Source organism: Barbatula barbatula, assembly GCF_947034865.1.
Source record: "Barbatula barbatula genome assembly, chromosome: 12".
NCBI classification, from domain to species: Eukaryota; Metazoa; Chordata; class Actinopteri; order Cypriniformes; family Nemacheilidae; genus Barbatula; species Barbatula barbatula.
In genome coordinates, this window is record NC_136775.1 from 7,887,406 (window position 1) to 7,898,759 (window position 11,354).

General features: G+C 39.8%; 2 protein-coding genes across 3 annotated transcripts; both read right to left on the minus strand.

Annotated features, from left to right (window-relative positions):
* Nucleotides 1–567: 567 nt before the first annotated feature.
* On the minus strand, nt 568–7,609 carry rragca (Ras-related GTP binding Ca). The gene is made up of 7 exons (XM_079469942.1): nt 6,734–7,609; nt 5,818–6,021; nt 5,230–5,429; nt 3,680–3,794; nt 3,319–3,461; nt 2,909–3,057; nt 568–2,255 (listed from the first exon to the last, which is right to left on the minus strand). The coding sequence occupies exons 1-7, from the start codon at nt 6,911–6,913 to the stop codon at nt 2,104–2,106; spliced, it is 1,143 nt and encodes a 380-aa protein (XP_079326068.1). The 5' UTR covers nt 6,914–7,609; the 3' UTR covers nt 568–2,103.
* Nucleotides 7,610–8,041: 432 nt separating this feature from the next.
* gja9a (gap junction protein alpha 9a) lies at nt 8,042–11,004 on the minus strand. Of its 2 annotated transcripts, none has more exons than XM_079468937.1 (2): nt 10,788–11,004; nt 8,042–10,158 (listed from the first exon to the last, which is right to left on the minus strand). In XM_079468937.1, the coding sequence occupies exons 1-2, from the start codon at nt 10,835–10,837 to the stop codon at nt 8,646–8,648; spliced, it is 1,563 nt and encodes a 520-aa protein (XP_079325063.1). In that variant the 5' UTR covers nt 10,838–11,004; the 3' UTR covers nt 8,042–8,645. The 2 variants fall into 2 exon arrangements, with proteins under 2 accessions (XP_079325063.1, XP_079325064.1); XM_079468938.1 differs by lacking the exon at nt 10,788–11,004 and adding an exon at nt 10,600–10,724.
* Between the last annotated feature and the right edge of the window lie 350 nt (nt 11,005–11,354).

Here is an 11,354-nt window from a genome sequence, read left to right on the forward strand (position 1 = left end):
AGAAAGACAAAAGCCATAATTCTCTGTTGAAATTCCTTTTCACTCTGAAATGCGTCAAAATACAGAAGTAAAAAGATCTCAACTTCTGGTTCATGGGACTTTAAAGGAGACCGACAGTTGACGGGGAGGAGTTAACGGATGCTCTGCCCAAGCAGTCTAACATACGTCATCTAAGATGGGGTAGTCATTACAGGACAGAAGCGCATTTTCAGATTTTAACGTTTATGAGGGCACACAACTTATTTTAAAGAGAATGACCAACATTGATCAACTATTTACAATAAACGCTGCAGTATTTCATGAAAAGAAATTGCATTGTAATTTAAATTTCACTGGGACTTTAAAGTGATAGTTCATCCTAAAATTAAAAGTCAGTCATTTATTCCCCCTCTCGTCATTTCAATCCTGTATGATTTTCTTCTGCAGAACACAAAATAAGGCATTTTAAAGAATATTGGTAACTAAATAACGGCTGTACCAATTTACTCGCATTGGTTTTGTGGCCATACAATAGAAGTGAATGGGTACCGCCTTCATTAAATTATTTAAAATACCTGCTTTTGTGAACTGCAGAAGAAAATCACATGGGTTTGAAATGATAAGGTGAATTACTATTGGTGAAGTTCTATATGAATTACAAGCAGGAACCTTAAATATAACATTTGTAATGAAATTCCAATCTCTTCATCTCCAGTGTGTTGACAAGTCAATGACAGCACATGAACTTAGTTTCCTGTGTTTGTACATGTTTTATTTCTTGTGAATGGCAACACCTTTGGCAAAATGCAAAAGACACTCTTTCCCCTACATGTAGTCTGAGAAACCATCACCACAAGCAAGCTTGAAGATCAGTTCGTGTGTGATCTCATTTAGGTAGTGCTTTCATCCCAAACAAAACTAAAAAGGTTGAGCTGATTGCAAGACAAGATGAAGCATATCTATACACATGCATGGAATGAATTTAACTGATTCAATGTTCGTCACTTCAGCCATCTTTGTGATTCAGTTACAGCAGATTTTCTCTCAGTCGAAACCCATGCTAATCAGCGATTGGAACAGCAAAAGCGACGGTTAGCCGTTAGCGAACGTGAATGTGTGCAAGTCTCGGCACCTCAGAATCGGAATGTAAGTGATTAGGGTTGCATGAGCAACATGCCATAGATGATATAACATAACTTGAGGGCAACAGTAGTGAACAGCATAGCAGGTTGAATTTAGTTAGGATCCCTCTTGAGGTAAGTGCATTCACAGTGTTCCAAGAGGTAAAGTGGAACAGCACAACTCGAGCATCACCATGTGACTGCTGGGCCCTAAACCTGTGCATATACATAGAACCCCACCCACCCTCTCTTAAATGTATGTATATTCAAACACACACTTCTACATCTCACACACACATACACACAAACAGTCCCCATAAGCACAAGAGACAAATTCAAAACCACATTTAAATCCCTTTTCCTTTGCTTTAGTAAACCTTCCAAACACAACAGAGGGGTAGTATTGGTGTCTTGCTGTGCATGTGTATACAAGAGGCTTGCATCAGACAGCCCTCCTCTACATAAGGCTAGAGAAGTTTTATGTGTAGACTCAACCAAAGTTGTCCTCCAGTGGGTGCACCACAAATTTCACAGACGTCTGCCACATTCACTTGAGGTGTAAACCAGGTATGCAGTTTTAAACTTGGTTACTGTTAAAGTGATCCGCAGCATTTCATACAGCATTTGTCCAGGTACTGCCAGTCCCAGGTGAGACAGTCTTTTTTGCTGTGCTTTTTTCTCGTGTACAGTCTTTTATTTTCTTCTTGAGGTTTGTTAATGCCTTTTAGTAACATAAAATGTAATCCACATTCTTTTGTGCCTCTTCCCTTCCATCCTTCTGCAGCTTTGCAAGCTTACCCATGTTATATTTAAGCATCAGCCCCGCCCACTGCAGCAAGTTTAAATTTTCAGTGAATTTCAGGCCTTTTGCTACGCTTTCTAAGCTTTTGGAAGCAGTAGTGGCAGTCGGTATCCTCAAAATGCATCCCATCCTGTAGTCTCTCTCTCTCTTTCTTTTTATCTTACCCATCGACTCCACACTTCCATCATTATCTCGTTCCATCTACACAGTGCTCCTTGGGGTGCCGTTTAAGGCAACTGTCTTCATGAGAGGGGTGCCAACTGGCTGGCCGCTTGTTCTTGAGGTGGACACGCCTACTTCAAACACCTCGTGAATGGCTTTGCGGAAACAGTGGAAATTGTAGTCTATCAGTCCTGTACCAAAAAAGTCCAAATAAGCAGTTACAAAACATAACTGAAGATCAGCTATCAATTAAATATTTTACCTCAAAATTTAAAATGTTTTCCATATTGTAGTTTTTAAAGGGATGGTCACATGACAATGACATTTCTGTCATTTACTCACCCTCAAGTTGTTCCAAACCTGTTTCCATTTCTTTGTTCTGATGAACACATGTTTAGAAGAATGCTTGTAACCAAACCCTTCTGGGTCACTATTGACTACCCAGAAGGAACCCTAGTAGGAAAATAATGTACTATAGTAGTCAAAGGCACCCTAGAATTGTTTTCTTTCCCACATTCTTTAAAATATTATCTTTTGTGTTCTACATAAAGACATTTTTTGGAAGAATGTTTGTAACCAAACCCTTCTCGGTCACTGTGGACCACCACAGTAGGAAAATAATGTACTATAGCAGTCAAGGGCATGCTAGAACTGTTTTCTTTCCCACATTCTTTAAAACATCTTTTGCGGTTTACATGAAGAAATGTATACAGGTTTGGAATAACTTCAGGTTAAATGAATAATGTCAGAATTGAAATTTTTGGTCAAACTTTCCCTTTAAACCAACATAGAAAAAGCTCAAATTAACTTTTTTTTGTAGCATAACAGAAGTGCTCTAGCCTACCTTTCCGTTCAAAACTTTCCTCTCTCAGGATGCAGACCAGAGCAAGGAATTTTGTGACCTCTTTCAGGTAGAGCACTGTGGTGTTGTTGAGTTTGATGATGGCCATTGACTCCTTGTCATACGCACTGCCGCTACCATCCTCCTTTAAACTACACAGTCAAAACACAAGTCAACACAAGCCAATAGACCTCCTTGAAAGAAAACTACATAGCAGCTCTTAACTAATGGCCAAAACCAAACTTGCATGCAAAACAATACATGTACAATAATACATTCACATCTGGCTAGGCCTTTTGCAGGCTAGACAAATTCTTCTGCCCAACCATTCATTAGAAAGGCTGTTCACATTCTTTGGTCCATATAGTGTATGCACTTCAATATATGAGCAGCTACACCATACAAAATTTCACCCGTAAATACAAGAGACGTCTATGACCACATCGATCATGTCACAGCAGAGCTCGTAGGACTGCATGTCCACTGGTGAGCTGTCGGTGGCGATGTAAATCTTACTGACGACATCAAACAGGAAGGCCTTCTCGATCCCTGAATTCTATTAGCAGAGAAAGCCATACAGAAAAGCATTACATAATGCCCTGCAGGGCTCGATATGGGATTGTACAGTACTAAGAGCATAATAAAACATGCATGAGCACAGCTGCTTTGGACATGGAGAGTGAAAAAAAAAAGGATGGAAGCATTTTCACACCACCTGATGAAAAACACTGTGTATTACTATTGTGCTTTAGACTATAAAGTCAAAAAACATACAGATATGAAGATGTTGAGAAGGTTCTCCAGCGTGGGAAGCTGCGGGATGAGCTTCTGCACCACTTTACTGAAAGCCTCGAAGATGGAGTGATCATAGATGCTTGTCAGATAGAAACTGTGGAGGACAGACATAAAAAACAGGTTGGTAGGATCAGACAAAAAGTCTAGGGTATGACACAGCAGATCTGCACATACAGCAAAAGAGAGAACTGTGAATATGTTTTCACATGCTAACCCTCGGATATCTGTGATATTTATGCAATTATTTAAAAGGTATTTCAAATGCCTCCTAAATGTTTTACGGTTAGTAATTGTAATGTGCAACGTATTTGTAAATCTCACTCTGACTGCATTTACACTGTCAACTATTTGCAATATTTTTGCCAAATAACAGATTTTATCGCATGAATGCGAACAACAAATTATGACAAAGTGAAGAACAAAAATCTAGGCCTATATGGTCATTTAAAATTATTAAAGCAGATTTGCAGTGCATTAAAGAAACAGTCCATTTATGAGGAAGTTTCTCACCACATTGACTGTGCAACAAATGCAATCTCGCATGCACATGAGTGTGAAGTATCTCAAGAGCTCTTGCAGTACTGCTATTGAAAGAAGAATCAATATTGCATTGCTTGTAATAATGATTTCTCTCTCTCTTTTTATATACAATTGACCAAGGCATTAGACCCTGCAGTGTAAATACAGTGCATTTGTGATCACGTTTAGGAAGACAAATCTGTCGCTAAATGAACAAAGTGTCATCGAGAGCACGGAGATCACCGGTCAATTTGTCAAAATACGAAAAACATGACGTAGTGTTTCTGTGCTCGATTCACTCGACCAGGGTTCGGAAAGGTTTCGTGCATCAACGCCGCTTCACTTGGCTGACGGAAGTTTAGCTGTGTTTGTTTGTTCACTGCATTTCAGTGATGAATGTTACATAAACGGTGGATATAATGCTGGATTTGGAGATCGTTTGAAATTGACAGATGGCACAGTCCCAGCGCTAAAAGATGCCGGAAATGAATCGCACGCAGTAAGTCAAACTAAGTAATATGTATCTTACAGCTGTATCTGTCTTTAATATATTTTACCAAACTAAATACTCTTCGTAGATACAAAGTGTGCAATACTATTGTATAGGTACTCAAGATGAATATGAGGTTGGCAGAAACTGTGTTTGATACCTCATCTTTAACATAGCTCATGAGGCAATAACATGGTGGTTTCATTAGAGGACTATTCTCAACATACAGTCTATTTATTATGATACCGCCGCCGAATGGCTCTGACTAACAAATTTCACATTTTCAGTGAAATGTAACAAAAAACAGCAGTTATACATTTTAAACTAATAATTTGTCCATAATCTATTTTTAATCAATTAAACAGAATTCAGCAATATCTGTCACATATGATGACATTAATAAACAGTTTTACCAAATAAACTTTGTTTGAATGTTAACAGAATTATAGAGGCATAAATAATTTAATATCCCTTATTTGCAAGTCAATATACAAGAAATGCAAATATGCCATGTGTTTACCTGAGGTGTAGTTTCTCCAAGCTGGCATCTGCAAGATCATCATTAGCCCTCTGGTGTATGTCCCTCTGGGTCTCAATCTTATGGTCATCAGACAAGCCATCTACTTTATGGATAAACACTTCAAAATTGATCTCTGGGTTGACCCTATATGCCCGTGACACTGTAAGATGGAGTCGGCTGAGGGCCTCCACATAGTCATCCTGTGAGACAGAGGAAAAATGCAGTGCGGCATGAGATGCCATAGAATTGTGATTCAAAAATTAGCTTAAACTGTTCACACGGTTCACACAAAATCTTAAGGAAGATTTACTTCAAACCAGGAAAGTCTGAAATCTATGCAAAGACTCAAATAAGCTATCTACAATTTATTTATAATTATTAATAACAATCTTCAAAAAATAAATACTTCTTTACAGTGTATATAGGGAGGTATTCTATAGGGGAAAAGATTAAAATAAAGACAAATAAACTGATTTACTGTATTATAATTGTAACACTAAACTAGGATGCAAGACAGGCATCTATTCACTAAAAAGTTGTTTGGGTGTATACAACAATTAGAGTCAAGCCTTGAATTTCCTGTTTCACCTGTGCATCGATGACAAATATCAAGGCCCCGGTTCCTCTAAAAATCATCTCGTAGTCAAAGGTCGGATCAAAGAAGTCGACTTGTCCAGGAAAATCCCAGATCTGAAAGTTGACGAAGGAGCTGCTGGAGATGTCATCTTTGTAGATCTTGTTGGTGCTCTCCAAAAAGAGGGTCTCGTTGGGGGACATTTTATGAAACACCACCTAATCGAAGAGGCCGTAACGTTACACGCAAGTTTCCTTTCTCCTCCAATGGGAGCATAATAAAAGCAGTCTTGAAATGCGAAAGCCTAATTCATGTGTCACCGCTTATGAAGAGCTTTCTGGTGGCAAGGATTAATTCTCAGGGGGCTCAAACGTTGCTCCAACTGTGAAATCATACGCTCGAAGTAAGACATGGCATTTTAAAGTCTGACCATTAACAACACAAAAGACCAAACAATAAAGCCACATATTTAATATTTAAGCTACAAAGTGAAGTTTCAATATCTTGAAAACGTGCAATTACACAATGAGTGTAACAGATCGTATAACACAAGGATCTTTGTTTGTATGAACTATACCATCTGTGTTGAGAGGGTGTGGTGGACGCCGAACGCATGAACAAGCTTTAATGTGAATATATCACGTGCCAAGTCAATGTCAAGCGAGTCAGCAGCACAGCCTGAACATGGGACGTGTGTTTTGCTTGGCAAACTGACTGAACTTGTATCTTTGGCCTGTATGGTATCGTATGAATGCATGTCTGGGTTAGAAATAGACTTGCTGTAATGGCTGTGCTTGGAGATCTAGCAAACGGCCAAAGAGACCGAAGCGTTCCCCAAGGAGCGTGATGTTGCCCGGTTACTACGGGACTTTGCACCGGTGCTAACTTGCTCGGCTACTCATCGGTCCAAATAACATCCCTTCCACCTACCTTCTGTATAGACGACTTCCCACTCCTGCGCAGGCCCATCAGAAGGATTCTCGGTTTGCTGTCGGTGGACGTAGAGCTGTCCTCGATGTCGCCCTCCTCTTCTCCATAGCCGAAATCTTTAGGAAACGAGTCCGCTACCCCGTAACTGTCCGCCAGCGGTGCCTCGTACTGGATCGACATGTTGACCCCCCTCCCCAACCCCGTTAAATTGTAACTTGGCCGATTTTAGCGCACAGCTGTCGCGCTATAATCAGCATGAAATAACTGATGACTGAACAAACATAAAATCTCTTGTGACTAAAAATGCAGGACAGCAAACTTAATACCGATTCTCCTTTAAATCTTCGATCTCTTGTGTTTCCCTTCTCGATGAAACGCCTACTTGAGATCTACATTTGAGTGTGATTGGGCGGTCGTCAGGTGGCTCGTATGCTGATTGGCTAAACGAAGTGGCACTCTGCTACACTATCAAAAATGCGGACGGAGCGTTCCAAGTCATGTGCTCGGTTGTCACCTGACAGTTTTGGTTGAACGCAGTTTTCTTGCCCGACCTTTCACCTGAAACTGAGTTTGCTAATGCTGATAAAGACAATTGATAAATGTTACTTCACCGAAGCTAAAAACACCTAAAGGATACTAAAAGACAAAATGTAAAAAACATTTGTTCACACGACAACTATGGCACTATGCCAAGTATTTTTTCTGAACATCAGATATAAATAAATACATTATGAAAATACGTTGACTAACCAAAACACATGCGGTAGACCACAGCTAACACTGCTTTGTTCCGTTTGACCAATCTAACGTTACATGCTATAAACTGCGTGAGTAGTACTTGCCCTTTATTTGTCTCAGTTTTGCCAAATTTTGTGTAACGATCGCCCGAATGTTGGTTAGTAATGTTGCCTACGTAAGACATAAATATTTTGTGCATAGGCTATTTAGTAAACATTTTGTTTTACATTACACCAAATTATTATCATATATAAAAAATATGTTATTTCTGATTTTATTAAATTGTATTTACTATAGCTATATAAGGGTTTAAAAAGATATGTCGAACTGTTAAACAAAGAGTATTTCTCTCAACAAATTTGTTGTGTAGTTCATGCGTCACTTTTACTGTGATATATTGTGGCAAAGACATAATATTTGTCGCACCTGTACCTGTAAGCTATTCCAGTAGATGGTGCTATGAGCACATCAAATATGCCGTTGGTTAGGTGGCAAAGGATATTTCGATAATAATGACCTACTTTATCCACACAACATCGAAAAGGGAGCAGGGGGAATAATAAAGATATCAAGGAATTACAAATAACTTTATTCCTTCCTAGTTTTCACTTAACGTGTAATTCTATTACAACCAAATGCAAGACAACAATGCATGAAAAGGCAATTAACACATATACAACCGGTAAATATACGTATAAATTATACATATACATTTTTTTACATTGTGTCTGATCAAATATTTTAATACAATTCTTCTTTCACACCACAATACACTAGTCTTTACTTCAAATTTACCATCATATTCAGGAAGTAAATCAGAATAAAGCATTTATTATCAAACAGTCTGTTAACCAGCTTGTTATCTACTTTACAGTAATTCTAACTAAAGATATATCCGATATGTAAGGAGAAAATCATTTAATACATTACCAGTGAAAAAAATCCATTCATAAAGCAACGTTTGTCTCCTTTGAGAGTAAATGGCGTTTATGTGAAGCCCTCTACACTCTACACTCTCCTAAACCTCTAAGAACTTTTAAATTAAATTTAAATAGCCTCATAATATTGACAAGATATATTCAGAAGTGATTATAAATTCAATCCATACACAAAGATAATGTGAATATCATTTTGACAATTTAACCATTCTCTAATCTAATAGACTATGTTTTTCTCATATCTGTAAGTCTGTGGGAGCTGCTCGTCTGCTGCTGGCACTGCTGGCCAGTGATGTGCGACGGCTTGGTGACGCTCGCTGTGGGCTGTGCCGGGACTCTGAACTAGATTCTTCCACTGAATCAGGAGTGGTTGGCCTGCTCCTTTTAGTGTTGGACCTGGATGAGGTACGTGCTCGCACTGTTGCATATGGACAGTGGGCCTTTGCCCCATCCAGAGAATCAGAGTCTGAGATGGTACCTTCCACAACTGTCGTACAATTCCAGGGCGCACTAACCTTCCATGGCTTTTTTCCCACACTAGATGATGCATGAGAGGAGTCCCTGTGGTGGCTTGATGAGTCTGGAGGCTCCTGCCTTTTCTTGGGTGGAGGTGAGGGTAGAGGATCCTCCACCTCTTCCTCGTCTTTTGGAGGCGTGATAGAGTCGCAAGGTGGTGAGCGCGTGTCACTACTCGTGTTGTTGGAATTGCTGTTGTGCTCTGTAGGACTGTGCTGCAAGTACTTTGGTGCGTCAGATCTGTCATTGTTTGGCATATCACCATGAACAGGCAAGAATGCAGAGGATGAGTTGATCACAGGGTAGGCAGATCCATCAGGTGGTTTGTCAAGCAGAAGGTTGTACCCGCTGGGTGCAGATGCAATCGTAGTCTTGCGCCCAGTGGAGGTGCCAATGCACATTTGATGCACCACAGAATCTTTCTTCATCTTGTTGGCATTGTAGCTCTCATCTTCATCATCCCTCAGTTGGGGGTAGAACTTCAAGATGGCCTTTTTAAGTTTTTTGTAGCCAAGGTGCATGATCTCCAGAATGTTTAGGAACAATGAGATGCCAGCTATGCTTTGCATAAACACCATGAAGACGCTTTTCTCAGTGGGTCGAGATACAAAGCAATCCACTGAGTTTGGGCAGGGCTCTCGCTCACATTTATAAAGCGGATCTAGTTGAAAGCCATAAAGGAGATATTGCCCAGTCATGAACCCAACCTCAACGGCTGAGCGGGTGACTATGTGAGCCACATAGGTGCGGAGCAGAGACCCCCTTAATGGAGCTTTGTTCAGCTTGCCCTGGTCAATCTGTCTCAGCTCGCGTTCAATCTTGCGTCGCACCTCTGCCATCTCCACATCTACAGCTTCAAGTTCACGCCTCAATGCCATCTTTTTACGTTGGCGCTCCTTTTCCAGGGCACGGAGGCGGTAAAGGGCATGGCCCATATATACCAGCGAGGGTGAGGATACAAATATGACCTGCAGCACCCAGTAGCGGATGAGGGAAATGGGGAACGCTTTGTCATAGCAAACGTTCCGACAACCAGGCTGCTCAGTGTTGCAGATGAAGTCAACCTGCTCATCGTTCCACACATCTTCTGCAGCCACGCCGAGCACCAGCATGCGAAAGATAAAAAGGATGGTCAGCCAAATCTTCCCCACCATAGTGGAGTGGATATGTACCTCTTCCAAAATGCCACCAAGGAAGTTCCAGTCTCCCATCTTCACTTGGGCATCTTTGTGCCTGTTCAGAGAAGAATCATGAAATGCGGTCTGCCATTAAATAATAAAATTTAAGATTTCAAACAGTATAGTATTTATAATAATTAACAGTATTTGCTCATTTCAATACTTGCTTACATTTGAGTTGATTTTGCATTGGAGTGAAACAAATGCCAAAACTCTTGTTCATTCATTCTAAATGTACATCCCCAAAACAATTTTGGAAGATTATGTATCCCAATGTATTTATATAAATGCATAAACCATGGATTGAATATGTTTTTTCAAACCCAACTTGGTAGGAAAAAGTAGCAAACAAGAAAAAAAAACAAGAGACAAAGATTATAGGCTAGGCATTTCTCAAAACATTTCAGATTTACATCTCAGGTTGTTAAAAATACTTTTTATATAGATTTTTGTTAATAGTAAACATTAATAAATAAACCGTGAAATCGCAACGTACCTTACTCAAAATGGCAGAAAACAAATGAAATAAAAATCTTCATTGTCATTCACACCACCTAGACAATAAAGCAAAAAGCTTATCCAGCTGATGCCATCCTGGTCATCTACGACTACACACAGAACAAGCAAGCAGGTCTACTTAGCACCCACTTATACTCATGAAGGAGAAATCAATGTGTCATTTACCTTACAACAGCATGGACAGACTGCCGCTGCTTGAAATCCCCGCCGGTCATACAAGCGCGACAAGGCCACCAAAATATGTAAAAAATCGTTGGCGACGGTACATCTGACGCAGCACATCACCTGAACTTGTGTGAACCCCAATATTCTCTCTGTTGGTGTCAGAATAAGCAGGGACTGTTGACAAGCTGGCTGCTTCTGAATGCCAGCAGCATACAGTGTGTCAATAAACAAGTACACTGCTGTAAACATGAAACGAACACTGAATTGATTCAGCGCACCAACGCTGCCAAACTATGCCAAGCGTAAATAAAAGATGAAATGATAAAGGTCTCTTAACTATGAATTAGAGATGCCCCCATGCATACAGTAGACAGGCTTTATGTTTATCCTACTAAAAACAATACAAATCATAATGGTTTTCATTACAAATACCACTATAACATTTAAATTGTTTACCATTGAAACCATCTCAAAATGTTTTTATGTAGTGTGTTTTATTCTAGTGTTCTATTGGTAACCACTCACCAAATCTCAGACCCACAGAGACCAAAACAATTTTACAATTTA

Coding starts and splice junctions, on each gene's coding strand:
- rragca (XM_079469942.1), bottom strand. CDS start 6,913: ATGTCGATCCAGTACGAGGCACCGCTGGCGGACAGTTACGGGGTAGCG. Junction 6,022..6,733: donor GGAAGTCGTCTATACAGAAG/GTAGGTGGAAGG, acceptor CTCTTCGATTAG/GTGGTGTTTCATAAAATGTC. Junction 2,256..2,908: donor GGAAAGTTTTGAACGGAAAG/GTAGGCTAGAGC, acceptor TTTTTGGTACAG/GACTGATAGACTACAATTTC.
- gja9a (XM_079468937.1), bottom strand. CDS start 10,837: ATGACCGGCGGGGATTTCAAGCAGCGGCAGTCTGTCCATGCTGTTGTA. Junction 10,159..10,787: donor TCTGTCCATGCTGTTGTAAG/GTAAATGACACA, acceptor TTCTCTGAACAG/GCACAAAGATGCCCAAGTGA.